At 38.8% G+C, this 20,123-nt stretch overlaps 1 protein-coding gene across 1 annotated transcript in view; it reads left to right on the top strand.

The window, feature by feature from the left end:
• Positions 1 to 18,912, top strand: part of sez6b (seizure related 6 homolog b) — a 168,711-nt gene extending 149,799 nt beyond the window's left edge. The window contains exons 10-18 of the mRNA XM_058633811.1: positions 232 to 428; positions 2,824 to 3,018; positions 4,434 to 4,625; positions 8,758 to 8,952; positions 13,169 to 13,204; positions 13,433 to 13,541; positions 14,635 to 14,734; positions 17,638 to 17,646; positions 18,473 to 18,912. Coding sequence (XP_058489794.1) covers positions 232 to 428; positions 2,824 to 3,018; positions 4,434 to 4,625; positions 8,758 to 8,952; positions 13,169 to 13,204; positions 13,433 to 13,541; positions 14,635 to 14,734; positions 17,638 to 17,646; positions 18,473 to 18,502 — 1,063 coding nt within the window. The 3' untranslated portion in view covers positions 18,503 to 18,912. The remainder of the gene's footprint in view (positions 1 to 231; positions 429 to 2,823; positions 3,019 to 4,433; positions 4,626 to 8,757; positions 8,953 to 13,168; positions 13,205 to 13,432; positions 13,542 to 14,634; positions 14,735 to 17,637; positions 17,647 to 18,472) is intronic.
• The last annotated feature ends 1,211 nt before the right edge of the window (positions 18,913 to 20,123 follow it).

Raw genomic sequence — 20,123 nt, 5'->3', positions numbered from 1 at the left:
CAATAACACATTCTTTTTTTTCTGTACAGAATGTGCAGATGCTTTGAGTTTTGAGTTCTCCATAGTTTGCAGAAAAGTCAAATTATTGCAGACAGTGCAGACAGGGAAGAAAATGTTTGTCACCTAAATAGAAAGAAGAAAAATATATTTTTTTAAATCACTACTTCTAAAGCTGGTTCAGGGAGAAAATTGTGAGTACAAACTCTGATCTGTGCGCTTGTCTTGTTTCAGGTTGAACATCGGGAAAAATGACCTGCTGACGTTTTATGATGGAGATGACCTCACTGCCAAGGTTTTGGGTCAGTACGGAGGCTCCAAGTCTCACTTTAAGCTCTACACCTCCACTGCGGACGTCACCATCCAGTTCCAGTCTGATCCTGCCACAAATGTCTACGGCTATGGCAATGGCTTCGTAGTGCACTTCTTTGGTAAGCAAACAGAGATGAGCTCCTCATCAGGGAGCTGTTCTTCTCTTTAGATGTTTGGATGGATAAATTGCTATCACACAGTATTACAGTATTTAACATGTTTATGTTTCAACAAAAGCTATTCAACCATCCATATATGTCAGCCACTATTACAACTGGAATAATGTTGTTGCTCATCAGTGTATTAGTTAATAGCTATCAGGGGGAAATGCAGCTGGTTGCAAAAATAACTATTTTGAATGGACATCTTCAAAAAAACACTCACTTTTTGAGTTATTTACAATGTCAGGGGAGTTTCTTCAAAAGAACATGATGTCAGTATTGCAAATGTAGTTTTCATTCAGAGGAAATTGTTGCAAAACCGCAACATGGTGCCAGTGAAATGGCCAATCTCAAGGTTTCAAGACAGGAGTTCAGATAACAAACAACATATGTGTTCATCTGTAGAGTCAGTCTTAAATCACAACATTATTCAGCCACTTTTTATTTTCTGCCTTTCTCATGGTTTTGTTACTGTATGTAGCTTTTTAGAAATATTACACAGTTTTAAAAAAAGTTATTATTAAAGCCTGGCACAAACGATCTAAGGTCAAGTTACTCCAGCATCTACATTAAAGCATAACTCTCCCCCTTAATCTGAAATTAACTCCACTCAATGCCTGATTATGTAAAATGTCAACGAGTGGGCAGGGAGCTGTAAGTGAGAGGGGTGGAGAAGGAGCGGCGTGGTAGCACAGCAGGGGCTGTGGTCATCTGTACAAAGAGGCGACACACAGCTTGTGTGCCTTCAGCTCTCATTTATAGCCGTTTTGAGCGTGATAGCAATGAGCTATTAGTGATGACTCCTGTCACAGCAGCACGGATACTTTTGCAACTGAGAGGTCGTTCAATGTCGAGGACTATTCTACCCCCGCTATTCCACCCAACCTTCACTCACTCACTCTATTCTCCTCGACTTTGAGCAGGAGACAGTTTAATGTTACGGATTGTTGGGGGGTTTGGCCAGAAGAAGACGGTTAGTGATGGAAGAGCAGTGCACAATCGCCAATGGCAAAATTCAAATGCAATAGCCAGAGTCTGGTCTGAGAGACAATACTCATAATTCAAGTACTTTAACTACCCATATACATTAGTATACATTTTGTAAAGGAGGACATGAGGACAGTTGGGGTAAGGACAACATGGAGGCAGACGATCCACTGTTATGTCCCCTAAAGGCAGAAAAGATACATTGGTTTTTACCTTCAAAAAAGTGGCTTTGGGGTTTAGTTACACTTTAAGTATTATTTTACTACCTTTCATGACAAAAACTAATTAAGTTATGTATCAGTGGGATAATATCTTATTTGCAGAATTCAGGCAAATTAGTTTCCAACCAGTGGTAGTCCAATAGAGAGGTAGACAAGACATTGAAAACCCAAAGCTTGGAGAGTCATCAAGGAAAAAGGGGAAGCTAATACAAATTTAGCTAAATAAAAATGATTATTTTTTGTTGGTATAGGACCAAAAAAGTGGAAACAATGCAAGTCCGTCTCTTGTGTTGGCAGCTGTTGTCCTCAGTGTGGCAAAGTGCCGTCGGCAGCTCACCGTATCTGATTAGACCTAATGAATTCTGGGGCAAAGAAAAGCCACAGAATACTGATCAACAAAGGGTGATAAAGGGAAAGAAAAGTAAATACAAGACAGAAGTGTCGGCTGGTGTTGGATCATTTTTGCTTGTTTAGTGCTCAGGTGCAATTACTTTGGTGTTTGTCCAAATTAGACTTGTAAACAGAGTACAAACCTACAGCTGTGTGAGTGGGTATGAGCAGAGCACAACCAGCAATTCTGGCTCGGTGACTTCTTGGCCGAAATTGAACTTTGGGTCAAGTGGTAAAGGTTTGGATCCACAGTCAAAATGTGTGTCTACATGCTTTTAATGTAAACATGTTAATAGTTTTTTGTTTAGAGATACAAAATGCCTAATGGGTGTTTCATCAGTCTGTCCCCAAGAGGCGATAAGATAAGATGAGTACGGTGGTGCAGTTAGCTCCTCCCACCAGATGAGCACAGACAGATGCAGGAGCTTTATTCATGACAGATGATCTGATGCAATCTCACTATGTCTGCTGATATTGCCATGTTTTATGTTTATTGTCCCACAAAAAAGACACAAACACACAGCTGCTTATTCGAACAACTGGTGGGTTGGTTAAAGTCCCTCATCACATGCCAGATTTCTCCAAGCCTGGAAACAAAGCCTATAGGAAAACCTCACTCCCTGTGGTGAAAGCTCACACTGATGCATCATTTAGAATTGTTGTTTTTTTGTTGTGCTTGTTTCAGCTCATACCTCATAAAAAACGCACATTTGTGTCATTTCCCTTTGTTCACCCCTCTGCCCCGACTTCTGCAGAGGTGGCCCGCAATGACACCTGTCCTGAGCTTCCAGAGATCACCAATGGATGGAAGAGTACATCCCACCCTGAGCTAGTTCAGGGCACCGTGGTGACCTACCAGTGTTACCCAGGCTTTCAGGTGGTGGGTGCTGAACTGCTCATGTGCCAGTGGGACCTCACCTGGAGTGGTGACCTACCAAGCTGTGAAAGAGGTGAGTGCACAACTGCAACGGCAGTTCTCCTACTGCTCCATCTACCTGAGATGCTGTAATGTAATGTAATGTTGTTTTTCTTACAGGGCCAGTGAACAATAAAACATTAACCTTGTATAAAACAATGACAGATACATTGCACAATGGTTTAGCAAAACTGCTTTCTTTCTACATGTAGTCCCTGGGGAGGTAGGAGGGACATTAAATTAAACAGAGTAGGACTAGTATGGAATACAAAACACCAGGCCATAAAGTCATTCACAAATTTGTGCAAAGAGCAATAAAAAGATCAGGGTATAGTTATTTCCACATCCTAAAACCAGTTCGCAGGATAGCATAACATGCAGGAGTTAACTCCTGTGACCAAATACACATGGACGTCATGGCAGTTTGCAAGAGTACAATTCTGTTTTTAACAAGTGTGACTGCACAGATGTTGGAGTGTTTGTACTTGAGTCAAAAACGACAACAAGAGAATGAATCAAAGCTCAAACTCGGTGATCAGTGTTAACATTATGGCAGTGGCTACAAGTTAATGAATGTGTGAGCCAATTATTAGTATAACAAACACTGATTAGATGATGGCAGCTCGGGAGGCGGCCTCTATTCCATCCTTAGGATGTGTGTTCCTGCAGCACAGGTTTCTGTGACTGGATCTGAATGTTCTGTACTTGGCGCAATGTGGCTGTGATCAAATCACTAAGGACAGATGTTAATATCAGGTGTGGGTCATTAGTGTCCTATCCCTCATCCTTCACCTTTGTCTATAGAGAACAATCTGATTTAACTTTGACCCTTAATATCATGATGCTCTCAAATATCCACCTTGTGTGAGAGAAGGTGGCACTGACCAGGAAACGTGCTCACAGAGAAAGGTTAATAACAGAACAATTATTCTTATAAGTGCATGTAAATCCAATGCAGATTTTTCTATCCTACTTCTCCTTGGAAATTAAGTATGGGAGGCAAGGTTGAGATCGTATGATCACGTGCAGAGGAATGAGTGATTATACCCCAACACTCAATGAACTGCTCCTGTCAGCCTGTGTAGACAACTATTACAATTATATTTACATCCCTATCCACACTATTTAACCACACCATATGAATTTTGTTTGCCATTTACTTTAGAATTATTCAATAATGTGCATAAAATTAAGTTATGATTCGTTTATCAAACACCTATGTCTTGGTAAAGATTTTTCTACTGATTCAAAATAATATAAGGTGTTGTAAAAATTGCAGTAAAACTTGTCAGAAGTATTTTATTTTGCACACATTTGCTCTTGTCACAAGTAACATTGTCCCTATATATAAAGCTTGGGAAACGACAGGATTAGTGAACATAAGCATGAAATGAACAGAAAAGGTTACCAACCAAACCAAACCTTTTTCTTTGTTTGGTCTCCATCCAGTGGTGTCTTGTGCAGACCCTGGGCAGGTGGATCATAGCAGGCGAGTGCTATCAGGTCCTCATTTCACTGTGGGTTCTACCATCCAGTACATCTGCAACAAGGGCTTCACTCTGTCTGGAAACAGCCTGCTCACCTGCTTCAACCGAGGCTCCTCGGGCCCCAAGTGGAACCAGAAGCTGCCTAGATGTCTACGTATGTACCAGTTTGTGTTGGGGTTTTTTAACCCATTTTCCTCCAAGCAGTACAGTATGATTACAAATACTGAGAAGGGTACTAAAGAACCAACCTGTACCATCCCAGTTTTTAGCACCCTTCTGTTGGGGTTCCAACATTCTCGCAAACAAAGACTGTTTTCTTCTTACCGTTTGCTTAATATGTCACACCCTTCTTCTTCTTCGTGGAATATATTGGCGGGCTACAATGTGTTGCGCTGGTATAATGTCACACTATTTATGTAAGTGACGCAGCTATCACTATCTGCCCCACACACTTTACAATCGCCACCAGGGGCTACCTTCTAACACCCAAACTGTATTTAAATCACGAGCACCTCACTGTCTGCCATAATAGATCTTTCACGCTTGTTCACACCCTCACTTTGACGTGCTTGGGTGATCTGATTTCAAGTGGACAGCTTGACATGCAAGTGTCACAGCAGTGACAATGCTTTGAGGACACGCTGGGATCTGATCACTCAGACCACGGAGAAGGTAGTGTGAGCTGCATCCAAGCACATTCTTCATGCACTGAAGGACTTCTCTACTCCACCAGTGTCCTCTGGAAGTATCTGCTAACAAAAGGTACAGGCACAGGCACAGGCAGAAACTGCCCCACAAACTCATCCAGCTACATCCCAAACATGTATTTCATTTAAATATTTTCAGACGGCAGATAAAATTGATTTCTTTCTCAAATTTCAACCTACCTGCATGGATTTGGTAACACCATAGGTGTACCCATGCTTTTGAAGCAGGTTTCAAACACAAGTGTCTTAAAAATGGAGGTGCATCTGATTAGACCCATTACTGTTTATAAAGTCTTGCCACTGGTGATCAGTTCGTATTTCCTCCCCAACAATGACAGTCTACAACTGGACATGGAACACATACATCAATTATGTGAGCTGACTTTGTCCACATTGAACCACATTATGGGGGACTTGTTTTGACCGGAACATGCTAAGGAATGGACCCGGAATATATTGGCCCTTTCTCAATACTCAAGTATGCAAGTATGTACGTGCATACTTGGGAAGTACGTACAAACGACGGGAGTACATACTCGCCAAGTACACAAGTACGGACAAGTATGGATGTTGAGGAGGCCAATTTCTTCTTCTTACTGTAATTTGCAGCAGACAAAGCACAGGAAGTGCATTTCTGACCCCTGCTGGTAAGAGACAGCCAAGCAGTTTGTGCTGACTGAGAGGAATTGAGATGTGTTTACTCAAAAGACATTGTGATGTCAGGTACCTGGTTTTTATCGGGATCACTTGTTAATGCAGGTGATAACAGAGCCATACTTTTCCAATCAGACCATGTTCAATTGTTTATGCCGTGTTTCAAATTCTCTTTTTCTGCTTCATACATTTATTTTGTCTCACTTAAAAAGTAAGAACATCATGATCACGGAATCATTTATAACTTAGTCAGCACTGACATGTTCACAGAGGCAGTTAGCACTTAGTGTCTTTGTGTAACCTCTGTGGTAATATTCTTTTTTTACCCACCAGCAGACTGAAATGTTTCTTGAACAAAATGTACTGCATCAGCTCTAAATGTTGACCCTGAGCTGAACCCATGAATGAAACCTTAACCTTTTTGGATGCTTCATAGCTTTTCCCTCAAATAAACCCCTTTCATAAAAGCTCATAAAAAGTATATTAGCTTTTGCTTCAGTTCTTCCCGTTCAGTCCTTTTCAACTAGGGTATGCCTTAACACTGTGTCCTCTGGAGATTCAGACTTAATTCTGGTTCAAGCACTAGATCGCACAGTTTTATGTAACATTAACATTAAAAGACTTTAATTAGCCTGGTTTTGATTTGACTGTTAGTGTCCCATGATGACCTAAATTGTTGTTAAATAAAAGAACAAACTGTTTTATCCAGAGGGTGAAGCGGTACAAATATCTTATGTTGTTCACAACTTCATGCATCTGTAAAAGGATTTGTGAGCAAAATACTAATACTTATTTTATAGGTTACACTTTACAGTGACATGTTCCCAACTTATGAGGTACAACTTTTGGAAGTATTATGTTTTATTTAATTAATGAATAATTAAATAAATCATTCAATCCTTCCCTGATGAATGGAATCATGAACATCTGCCTTGACCTCCTGCCATTCCATTTTTTCTCTCTGACAGAGCTGGCAAGCTAGAAGTGAGTCAGTCCGATTAAAATATAATTAATATAATTCCCCCTGGCCTTGAAGCCATTAATCTCATTTGCATGAACATCTCATTCTCTGCTTTACCTACTTCCTAGGTGGAGACATAATGTATGATGGTAGTGACTTGTAATTAATTTCACCGGACAACCAGAGACAAGCCAGGTCATTGTTATGTATGAGATCCGCAGATGTGTCCAAAAAAAAGAATACTGTTCTTCTGGGAATTCTTTTCAGCTTCACTAGTGATGGACTGCAGAGAAACATGCATCAAGATGTGAATGTGGAATCATCTTGTATACAAAACAGGCATATTTTCAGACCTAATACAGTTTTACTTTACCGTGCCACCAGGCTTTTTGAAAGACTCAACCATGGGACATTCCTGTATTTACTTTACTTTCTGGCCCATTGGTGTTGTAGTTTAAGATGAGGTAGATGACACGTCGATGGTTTCAAGTGATCTGAGAGGTCTTCATCACCAGAGCTGGCCCAAGGCTTAAGCGTACTAAGCGGCTGCGTGGGGCCCCCTGATCACCCGGGGTGTGTGTGAAGAAAAATAAAACATTTTAACATATTAAAGAAATCTAGATACATTTAGATATTTAACAGTGTTGAGCTTAGGTGATTTGGTTTTATTTTGGAGTTGAAGACTCATCATCAAGTGCACATTTGCCGTTATTAAACTAGTTTATTAATATCACCACACTAGGCCACTTTTTTGATTTTACTGTCCTCTAAGGTTAAACAAACCAAGACTGACACTGGTTTGGTTTAAATAACACAACTATAATTCATGCAATTTAAAGTGTTACATTGGTATCAATAAAAGTCAAGCACCAGCTACTCCAGGGTGGTCAAATTCAGCTTAGGGCCCCATTAAGGCTTGGGCCAGCCCTGTTCATCACCACCTCGAGTCTCTGTTTAAAGTCTTAGGCAACACACACACATGCCATGATTGAAAATTCCCGTTATGGCAACAACTGCCTATGTTGCCAAGTGACCTAAAACAGGTAAAGGGTCTAAAAGAGATCGTCTCAGATGATTTGTCACAAACAAAGTACACACTTTGGTCAGTGCTCATCTGGTGCGAGTCGCCATTCCAACAAAGGCTGATATGGAACCATAGACTGGTATTGCAAGTTAAAGCAAAGAGAACCACTTAAAATCATGCTGATGGCTCACTGACTTGTAAAAGTGGAGCCTTGTTTATTCCCACTCTGCACCTGAATCTCTGGCCCTGCACTGTGTGAGCTTGGTGAGTGCAAAGGAAAACTCAGTACATTTCCATGCACGGTTAAGTTGAGCTATGGTTCCAGCTTGATTACCCTGTTTGATTGGACCACTGTCCTTACAAGCACTAGCGGTGAGTTGATTTATTAAAGAAATGTGACTTTTTTTAGGTGCCGATATGCCCGTTTCAGCTTGTTGCTATTAGGTGTGTCCAAAAATCTGAATTTTGTCATGTTTCTGGCTGTTAGTACAATAATAGTATAACATTTTTTGTTGGACTAACACAATAATTAAAACATTTCTGATGTCATGTAACCCCTAACACTAACCCTAACCCAAACCGGCACTGACTGTAGTGTGTTGCTTAATGATAGTTGGAGACTCAAATTGTAAGAATCAGGCCACGCAAGTTTTAAGAGTCAAGGAAAACTGAGGCCATTTAAAATGATTATTAATCATTAAACACCTGTTTTTATTGTGACGTGTTTGCTACGTCGTCCACATGTCCTGTAAAAGTTACTTAGCGTTGCAACATTTACAGATGCTTATTTTATCCCAGACTCCTCAGAGGAGTCAGCACATTTCATCGCTGTTGCTGATATAAAAAGCAATGATATTAAAAAAAGAAAGGAGGATGGAGTCATTCTTGGCTGTTTAAGATAATTCAAGATACATTTTTTTGTCTTGACATTTTCCCACAGCTGAGACCTTTGAGCACTGCACTCACCCAGGAACCCCCACCTATGGGATCCCCAGCTCCAACAAGGTCCACTTCCAGGCTGGAGACACTTTACACTACTCCTGCCTGACTGGCCACCAGCTCCTGGGCGAGCCTGTTCTCCACTGCGTCCCTGGTCACCCGTCCCAGTGGAGTGGGCTGCCACCTGTCTGCAAAGGTAAGGAACTACATGTATTTTCCACATTATCAGGTCAACATCAGTTCTACACAGTGCCTGGGGGGTTTGTTAAAGCCAAATTTAAAATAGTGAAAACAAAAAAGATATAAAGTGAAGGTTCCATGATTCAGTATTTGTTATTGCTATACTTAGCTGATTAAATCTTATTGTACTGGCTGAAGTTGATTGGTTTAAGAGAGTTTCATAAAAGCATGTAATACAATTAAATAAAAACTGCAAAATGTTGTATGTTGGAGTGTAAAATTATTTAAATATATGGTAACTTCTGTGTCTGGGTCTTATCATGTAAAAATGACAAAAGTCAGACTTTTACTTAAGAAGAACAAGTTCATAACTGTCTATTCTATTGATCATCTACAGTATTTACAGTATTTATACTATCCTCATATTGACATGCATTGTTATATCATCTGGTAGTGTTTTGGCTTTTTGGTGTTTACCCAATAAAGGCTATAGATTTAATGATATTACAATTTTAACACAGAGTTGTCACATTTCTATAAATAGTCATTTTATTTGTCTGAAATAGCCATTCTTTGTTTCCATTGTCTACGGCTTTATCCTCCACATGAGTTTCGTGGGGCCACTGGTGCCAATCCCAGCTGACATGGGCTAAAAGGCAGGGTTACATCCTGGACAGGTCGCCAGTCCATCACAGGGCCAACACATAGAGACAAACAACCATTCACTCTCAGTACAGTCAATTAACCTCTGCATGTTTTTTGGACTGTGGGAGGAAACCAGAGAACCCAGAGAAAACCCACGCACACACGGGCAGAACATGCAAATTCCATGCAGAAAGGCTGCATCAACCATAAAAGAAAACTTGTGTGAAGCAGTGCACAGACATGAAAATACACACCCTTATCTCACAGGGTAAACAAATAATTAAAAAAATAATTATCTTGAATCCAGCATCATATCTGGATCGTCACCAAAATCCTTTTCCTTCTTCAGCCACAAATTATGTTCCTAGAAAGAGTCATTTAAATATGTCCTTTACTGTCTAAAAAGACAAATGACCATCTTGGTGGTCAATAATTCAATTACAATATGTGTTCACATCGTCAGGAAAAAAATAAATAAAATAAAAAAAGAACAAAGTCACATCCTAAAAAAAACAAATTTTACAAATAACAAAAAATAAATAAATACATCTGAATTTGGGCCACTTTAGCTTGTAGTTAATGTCTTTAAATGTTTTACCTCCGATGTGTGTCTTTTTTTTGTCTGTCCATAAAGAATCCATTAAGTGTTTTTTTTAACTTTCACTCAGGACATTTTTTTTTTAATTATCTGACTCTTATATTCAATATTAACTGATTTAAATTGTGTGTGTCTGTATGTGTGTGCATAATAATCTTTTTAGCCTTATCACCTAGTATTTAAAATTACATTTCATAATACTGCTTTGAGTTCCATGATTCATTTTCATATTTGATATTCATTTCTGTTCATTTAAATTTAAAAAATGTGACACTTAAACCTTTGAATGAAAATGGTGAATTGTTGAAGGTCTGTCAGGATCAACCTGCTCCACAGCTCTGGGCCACTTTGTCTGCTCTGTCCTTGGCTGAATGAATTCAGATTGAACATTTCATCATAGTCAGCATGGCCAGTGTCTTTATCCCACTCTGTCCCCTTTTACCCTGCATGTTGCGCTCAGACTGTTGATGCACAGCAGTGCACTTCTCCATGTCAGCATTTTGTGACAGACTATTTATTTTATTTTACTGTTTTTCTTTTATGAAGGGTCCTGCTCTCAGGGTTGCCCGTACTAAGTCCTTGTTTAGACTTGGATTTTAAAGCATATCCAGATTGTTTCTGGCTTGATTTGTTGGCAGTCTGGACAACAACACACAAGATCAGATTTTTCCAAAGCTGATTCAAAACACATAGTGGAGCTGGTTTCCAAGTGGATTTTCACAGATCCGGTTCAATCTCAACGCCCCAGTCACTCAGATATGTGTCTTCTGCGTCACTGGAAAGACAAAAACAACAATGACGTAGATCCAGAGAGGCAGAAGTTAATTGGAGGCGCGTAAAACAATCAACACAGTGGAAGACAACAGTTTTAAAACCAGAAGAAAGCGGCTCGACGTAAGCATTTGGGACAGAATCAGACTTCTGATCATTGTCGTCCATTTTGTTTATTTTGTTTAGACTATTTGTTTTTTTCTGTGCCATGTGGGAGACCAGACGATGTCAATATGGACACAAGCAGATCGGATTTGATCACTTGCAGTATATAATGGGAACAGTTGGTCAGAGAGATCGGATTCTGATCTGATATGCTTGGCCTGCAGCTGATGCAGTGAGACATGTCCGTGAAATTCCAAACACAAACTTCCATGACGTTCTTTTTTCCTGAGTTCTAATTTAGTGGGGGAAAAAAAACCACTGTGATGAGAAACCAGCTTTACAGTACAAGCTATTAGTATTTTTTTAGCTAAAATGTATATTTCATATATCTTTTGTTCTCTTTAATGTACCCTCAAAACCTTTCATGCAACACTTTTATTTTTGCTCCCATTTACTCGAGTTGAAGTGAAAGATCCAAGACAGCAATTCCTTCAGTGTGTTCTGTTGCCTCTAGTGGGCTGCAAAGGTACTGCAAGTGGGCCTTGAAAAAGGAAGAATGTTATCAGTTTGTCAATTACCTCCAAATAAAACTACGCTAAATATTTATGAGCAGTTTAAAAAGTAATGACGAAGCTTAGATATCTCATATCTAATAAGTGGGGGTTGTACGTGATGATACCAGGGTCAGGTTTGAAACGGTGATAGCTTTCAGGTGGAAAAAGGAAATTGTGTGTGTGTAGATTAGACTTTAGATTAAAGAGTAATCAAGATTTTTACACAGGCTTTGGTGACAGTAAAAGGCTAAAATACTCTCACATTTTGATGTGATTAAAACAAAAGAGATTTGTTATATTTAACAGCATAGAGTTTGTTGTCATTCGTTTTTTGGCATCAGCACCCGTGCATATTTTAGTACTGTAAACATGTCCAATGCATTTATGTGCAGAATCGTCTTAAACCGTGGCATTGGTGTTGCATCATCCCCGAAATCTCCATCTCCAAAGATCCTGACACACTGAAAGACAAGTGAACAAAACGAGAAACGAGTTTAACGCGGAAGATCGAGCACATTTCAAAAATGCGGGGAAAACACATCTATCACAGTGAAAGGCCAGAGAAGAAAAGTGTTTGTGGGTTTATTCTTTCTTTCTTTTTTTTCTCAATGGTTGTGGGTTTTGTTGTCCTGACACTTATAAGATGGTTGTTCCACGCTAGAGGCTGCCACGACAAAAAAGAGTGGCCTTTAGTTTGGAGTGTGCAGCTTGTCCTGAGCACCTAAAGGAGACACAGCAGACAAACACATTTCTCTGATTTCTTGCACAGTCCTAAAGCCTTGAACTGACTCTAAAGGATGACTTATTTTCAGAGACGATGGTTTTGAGCGTAGAAAATATTGAACAGTAAAAATCCTAATCTTTATTCATTAGAAAGTGATGTTTTCTTAACTATGCAGGCAGAGTCTTGCACTGGTTTTACTCCGTTTTCACAGCTATCCTTGGTCTCCTGCCCTCGATGTCACGGAGTCAGTGCAGTCGTAGATTCTCCCTTGCAAAACATCTCCACTCTTTCCATTCCTCCAGTCCACAGTGAAGAAGAAAAAAATGCCTTTTACTGAAGTAACCAAGGCAGAAAATATAATATGGAGAATGGTTAGGGTTTGATCTTTCCACACTTATTTCCTGCTCTTTTCTGACACAGAACAACCAAGTTGTTTTTTTTCTGATCTGTTTTTTTTTTCGTGATTTTACACTTTACAGAATAAGTTTAAATTCACTTGGTAGAGGGTGCAGGGCAAGTGAGCACAAGTCTTCCTGGAGTTTGCCATAAAGCGTCATTTAATGAACGTTATGTAACTGAAACTATTTATTACCAGTATTCACTTGTGTGAATAGTAGCGAATGCACGAATGAGTCCCTTGGTAATACTTTTTCTGAAAAATGGATTCCATTTTTTTTTCTATTCATCTTGAGAATTGTATTTTCTTGCGCTGAAAAGGTCCCAACTCCCACTCAGAAGTAAGAAATAAAAGTTTCTTAAGTTAAAAAAGTTTAGTTTTTTTCTGTTATTTAATTAAACCCTTGTTTAACGCTCCTCTCCAACGTATTCTCCTCAGCTCACCCTGAAGGTTACCATGAACGCAGATTAGATGGTAAGTTCTGCTGAAAAAAAAAACATTTTACTTGCACATCTTGTTTCTTTAAAAAAAAAAGAAGTTCCTGAAGGAATTATTTGGGTTGATAATATTTCATTTGTGGCTTGTAAAGGAAAGCTAGGAAAACATCTAATACTTCGGATTTCCTTACTTTAGTCTGCTGAGAGATGTGTAACAACATAAGCACAGTTTGCTTTGAAAATAAGACGTTCTTTTCTTTCACAGTGTCTACTGCTGATGTCAGACTGGAGGGAGCCCAGGTGGCATTTGCCGTCTTCATCCCCGTCATCCTCCTCCTCATCCTCATCATTGGGATGTACCTCTACTTCTCAAAGTGCGTTTAAATGACCGCTGCAGACGGGACATGGGAAATATCTCACATGAATAAGCGTCAACTTGGCTACTTTTTATTTCCAGTACACGACTTTATTAGTGTCCGTCTCAAAGTTTAGATTTTAGTTCAAGTGAGGGACTATTCAGTATTTCTCAGATGGAATCAAATTCCTAATGTAGAGTCGGTGATACACTCCAAGGTTAGCGGCACAAAGTCAAAACTTAATTATACGTTAGAAGAAATAATAACATACCTTCGAAAGGAATAAAAAGAATTGAATGACCGTGGAAAAAGTCAACAAAAGAGTTGTGAATAGAACATAAAAACATTATAAATTGGATCACACTCAATAACATGTACAAGCAGAGCAAAAAAGAGTGTTGTGAATATGATACATTTCTTGATAATTGAGTACCATTTTGGCAGCAATTACAGCTTTGAGTCCAAAGATGGTCAACTAAACTGTAATCTCAATCATTTTAATAATTTCAATCTGATTAGGAATGGATAAAGGTTAAAGGTTTGTCCCAGAGGACGTCAAAGAAGTTACTGAGTCATTTTATTGTTACTGCTGATATTTACACGTTTCCAGCACAGAATCATGGCAAAGTCACATTAAAGTGATGCATTCAGTTTTCTTTCTTCCCAGAATTAGTACTGAATAAGCAAGCGTTGGCAATTACATTGAAAATGTAAGAGCGTGATAAAACAGATGTGATAAGTATAAGAGAAAAGGAAAAAGAACACCACAGCCCCTTCAGAGAAATAAGAATTCATTAATAAGAAATCATATTCTACTGTCTCCAGAGATGCATGCGTGTGAACCTTTTTTCCTCTTTTTTCGCTCCAAAGAGCTTCTATCTGAATGGCATCAGTTCAAACTGAGGCAATTACACCTATTTTTAGCCAAGACTATTTTCAAAATAACTGTCCCAGGATTAGGATCAAGGGCTTCAGCACACAACAATGAAAAGCAGCAGTGTTTCGATTCTCTAAGACGCTAAATCTATAACCTCATATTGTGTTTTGGTCTATAATCGTATAAACTTTAGTGCCGTGTGTGTGACCCTGTTCTCTCTGTGTTGGTGCTCAGGGTTCAGCAGAAGTCACTACATGTGTCACTGTCCTCCAACCCACCGTACAAAAACATCTCTGGAGAATCTGCGACTGACAGCTCTGTGTATGAAACAACGGTGAGGCCACACCTTTGCCAAACGCTGCACTATTATAAATACTCTCACGCTTTACGGTGTTGTGTATTATGACATTCAGCTGGTTTCACTCGCATTCATTGTTTTGTCAGTCTTATAATTTCTCTTATAAAGTCTTGTATTGTACTTGTTTTTTTCATGTTGTGTCCATTGCCTGGCATCAATCAAATTTCTTCCACGTGAGATTATAGAGTTTGATGATAGTGACATTTTAGACAGAGCAGCAGGCATCTCACATGCAAAAGTCAAAGACAAACGTCAACGTCATGCCGTACATGGAGAGGCACGGTCATGTTCAAACATGTTATGATTCATTGTGAATTCTTTCGGAGATTTAAAACCCTTGAACCTCTCTGCGTTACATTTGTACAGTTGTTGCAATGATTCATTTATAACATCCCTTTGGTTTTGGCTTTGTTTGGGTTTTTTTTGCTGGAATTTCATGTGCTTATACTCTGATTGATACCCTGATGGACGCTCAAGGCGGAAAAGCATGTGTTAAGGTCTTTTGAACCACTGAACATGACCATGCCACTACAATTCAAAGTATTGTAATAGTTTACAGTGCCTTGCCGTTGCCTTGCTTTCAATTTGTTTATCATCCAAAGAACTGCTCCTACCTCATGACTTCTCTCCTTCCATGTGTTTGTACATGATGTAAGTTGTGACATGACAGAGGCTGATGAGTTATTAAGAAACAACAGACAGTGTACAGTACTATGCAACATGGCAGCACAAAAGTGAAACACCAGATTTAGAAATAGTTTACCATAGCAATACCACAGCGACTTTCCTCGGGGTCTCAAAGATCAAACTATTAAGGTTGGAAATGGCCGTCTAATGGAAAGATAAAGCAGTGAACATAAGCCTAGAATAGCATCCACTTAACCTGACAGGTTTTATTAGCTGAGCTGTTTGTTAATGGCTAAACTGTGTTTGGTTGTTTATTTTTCCTGCTGCTCCCAGCGACAACTGGGCTGCGTTATCAAGGGCTGAGCAATTGATCATTTTCGAATCGAAATCTCAGTTTGAAACAGCGCAATCAACAAATCACAACAGCCACAATTTCTTTCTTTTTAGTTTATGATTGTTCTATCGTCTACGCAAATGTGAAGTGTGAAACACACGTGTTGGGAAAAACAGTCCGTGTCTTTAAATGATCGTCTTTGTAAATATTTTTGATTGTGTCGTGGCTCAGTAAAAGTGACTGAAAAGGCACAAAAGCAAAGCTCTTTGTATATATATATATATATATGTATATTTATTTATCGTCCAAAAATATTACTACTTTCTGACAAAAAATGAATAACATATACATTACATGAGCGTATCAGACACATACAAACATATCCATATACATGTTTTTATTAGGATTAGTTATTTTTGCACACACACCAATTAGTGATAGGGAATTTGACCTCTGTGCTTGGGGTGCCTTGCCCAGCCCTTGGTCCTGTCTGTGATTTGAACAGGCAACCTTCCAGTCATGAGCCCGATTCCTTTCCTCTTGGCCATGATGCGGGGATAGAATAACATATACACTACAGAAGGATAAAAGATTCATACACACATATCCGTACATATGGATACACATTCCTAAACTCATATTTGCGCTATTCCATACTGTACAATTAAAACTAATCTCTGAAATCATATCAGTAATATTTGCTTTTTATGAAGAAGAAAGTGACTCTGTATTACCTTTAAACATTATTTGCATTATTTTGTGAATAATATGTAAATTGTTTTAAATCGGCAAACAATTGGAAATTATAAACCACAGAGTTGTCATAATGAACAGCCTTGTGAGTCTTTTCTGTTGTAAAACTACTGGGTTAATTGTTGATTCCCATAATTCCAAAGCATGAGAAACATGAAAGTACTGTATATAGTATATGCAAAGCCTTATCATTCAGTATTTATTGATCTATACAGAATTGTTGAAAATCTTCATTTCCTATAATCATGTATAATGTGTTGTTTTCTTGTTCATTTATCATCAATCACAACACCCAGGAATTTAGTCTCAAATAATCCGTCAATATTTACTTCAATTTCAGTTTAATATTCTCATCTGTTTACCACTTACTAAAAGTGGTAATATTTGAATATTTAGAGACAACTTATTCACCGCAAGCAATGTTTTTATTATCTTTAACTCTCAACATCACCCAAGGGCTCCAAGAAAATTCCCCCCAGAGCAAAATAAATTTGTATCATCTGCAAAAATAACAAAATGCAGCAGCTGGGTAACATGACAGAAATCATTAATATGGAGCGGAAAACATTATTACCACTTTTGAACTGAAGCTTGACTGAAAAACAGACATTTTCTCAAATCATTCAGTTTCATATGAGTTTATTCAGACAGTTTTTGGCACCAGTTGGTCACATAGAAACAGTTTCACCTTCTTTCAGTGGGTTGATGCTGCACATGGTTCAACATGTGATCAAGTAAATTACCATAGTAACGGGCTCTTATACTCGGCAGGCAGTTACACATGACAGACAGGAGAACGCCGTGATTGACCAATCAGACAAGTATTCAATCAAGACGTGTAACAAGTGAGGGATAATGTGCAGTGAGCTGGTCGTTATTGTGAAAATAACTAGAGAAAACATGACGTGCTGTATGACTGCACGTGTTCCTCTATCCAACTATGTACATAATACCAACAGCTGTTTCTATGATTTAAAACTAGTTTTTTTTAATGTATGACTAGGTATGTATGGCTAAGTATATATTGAAAAAAAGTACCTTTCTATTTACTGTGTATTATCATAGATAAGGTGCAGCATTATCTGACCATCTCACATGCTTTTATTCTTTGTGATGAGTTACCCTTTCTTCTTCTTCTTCCTCCTCCATGTTTGCAATCGTGAAGAACAATGAGGTAAGGTAACTGCACACGTAGACTTGAATGGCTAAAATCATGTCTTCATTCATTTATTATTACCTGAAAATGAACTGTTGTGTTTCATTACTTTAGAATGAGCCATTTAATAAAGCAGGGCCTCTTTGCATCATGTTGTTACCCCTAGATGCCACTAAATCCTAAATACCTTTCAGAAATATGTAAATATCATATATTTTCTCATGTCACCTCTGAAGCCACCTTCTACTTGCGATTCAAAGAAGACAGGTTTTAGACACTTCCAAATCAGCTTTATTTTTCAGTTTTTTGCAGATTTGGATCAGGCACATTGTTGTTTAGCTATATTTTTATGGCCACATTATCATCAAATAAGTTGCACCTACACTCGCTAATTTAAAACTCACATGTGGATTTGGACACATCTTTAATGCATGTGCTGTAATATGTGCTGAAATAATTCAAATAGAGAATCATTGGCACTTTGTGGGAAAACATACTTACTTAGATACCTCGTTCAGATTAGATCATTTGTTTAGATATTGGTTTGCTTTGCTGCTTAGGTTTGCATTAAGGAGGTAAAACTACTTTTATTATTATTATTTCTAATGACAAACATTACACCCTGGTCATCAGTATGGTCCATAACATAACTGTTGATGATATTGACCTTTTTTTTGTCTAATAGCAATGGGCGGATTTAGTGCCATTTAGGTTCAAGTATGTGTTTCATCAACTGTCAAGAAGTGACTTTCAAAGCGACTTTGGGTTGAGTTGTGATGGTAAATGTCTGACGTTCCTGCAGCTCAGTCTGTGATATAACGTGATCCTGATTCTTTTTTTGCAGGAAACAAGAGAGTATGAGGTTTCGATCTGAAGATGCCAGTGTGTGTCTCAGTATGGACAGATAAGGAGTCCACTGGCCTTTTCAACGTCCATCAGACTTGCACCTTTGGTGAATCATTTGATGCCTCCACTGTTCTCTGTACACTGAAATATGAGCCTCCCTTTATTTACCCAACAGAGGACAGACACCTCACCACCCCCGGAAAGGCTGGGCCACTGGATTATTTTTCTAGCTCTTCAACAGTAAGAGTCCAGCAGCAGTTTGTACAGTTTTTAATCCCGTGCTTGCATCCTGAGGACTTTCAGTGCGAGTGCAGAAGGGATCAACGTGACGCTACAGTGCCACCAAGTACATACACAGTACATATACAGTATAACCACATATGTTGGGTTGTGATATGTCTTCTGTCAACAATAAAAGAACAATGTTTATGTGTTTAAGGGTTGTCTATTAATAAGCTCTGTCACTAAAACAAATGCATTTGCTTTTTATCATAAATTTTGCCAAAATAATTGTTCTTTACATTTATGTCAGAGACACAGAGATATGAAATGAGAATATCCTCAAATAAAAGGCCCTTAAAGGAACAGCTTTGTTCAACAGAAGAGAAGATTGAGTTTGAGTACAGAGCTTGAGATAAGACACGATTAAACTAACCTCAAACGTTGAGTAGAATAGCTATCATCTGGAAAAGAATTAGTCTCAAGAGAAATGGGCATCATGTCCGCATGTAAACAGTTGATATCCAGGCTTAGATTTCAGTTTTCCATTTGCTGCACACTTTGTAAGGTCTGATGAAGTAAGGGACAACATACATAACCAGAATTGTTTTAATTACAAACATTTGGGCTAATTTCTTTTAACAGCTCTCCGTGTATGAATGTGGAAAATTTCAAATCTGATCCCCGATACATTTCAGCCAAGGTGTTTCATCTCTGACTGGTGAGACTGGACCAAACCAAATGGCTTAGGGCCCCAAAAACCTGTCCTTGCTGTCCTCCTGCATATATACATGCATAATATGCTTATAGAGATTTACTTAACCTAGCATCAAGTCAAGGGAGGCAAAAGGAAATATTTTAGTCTCAATTCACCTGTAAATATTTTATTTGTTATCAGTTATTTGGATAGAAACGTTGTATCCCCAGTTTGCCCTTGCAAAATAGGCTGCGTCTATAGGCCCAGATGCATCAAGTGAACTTCAGCGAATCAACAGCAACAAAAAGCTAGTGTGTCAGTGCACATCACCTCTGTGTCAGTGGGTTTTACGCTGATTTCAGACTTTCTGTATGCATAAGATGGAGAAATTCTCCAGCTCAGCAGGAGGCAGCAGATCATATTTGTCACGGGGAAACTAGAAAACCCACAGTAAAACGTTGCTTAACAGTGTTTGTCCACCACACACCACTCGTTAATGTTGGTTGCTGGTTTTTGGGCATTTTTGACTGTAATGTAGGCTTTTGTTTGGTCCATCACTTATGATTCTGCTTCTTGTGTGGTAATGTGCTCGGCTGACAGCCAATCACAGTGATTTCCATTTCACTGGCCTCTGCCACTGATTCTGAACATGCTGCTTTGACCAAAAGCCACTGATGTGCAGGACACACCTCAGTAATGAGGCACATTGATGCTGCTTGACACTTACCGATGG

Source organism: Solea solea, chromosome 7 (genome assembly GCF_958295425.1).
Source record: "Solea solea chromosome 7, fSolSol10.1, whole genome shotgun sequence".
NCBI classification, from domain to species: domain Eukaryota; kingdom Metazoa; phylum Chordata; class Actinopteri; order Pleuronectiformes; family Soleidae; genus Solea; species Solea solea.
The sequence above is the reverse complement of the archived record's forward strand: the minus strand, read 5'-3'. Positions and strand labels throughout refer to the sequence as shown.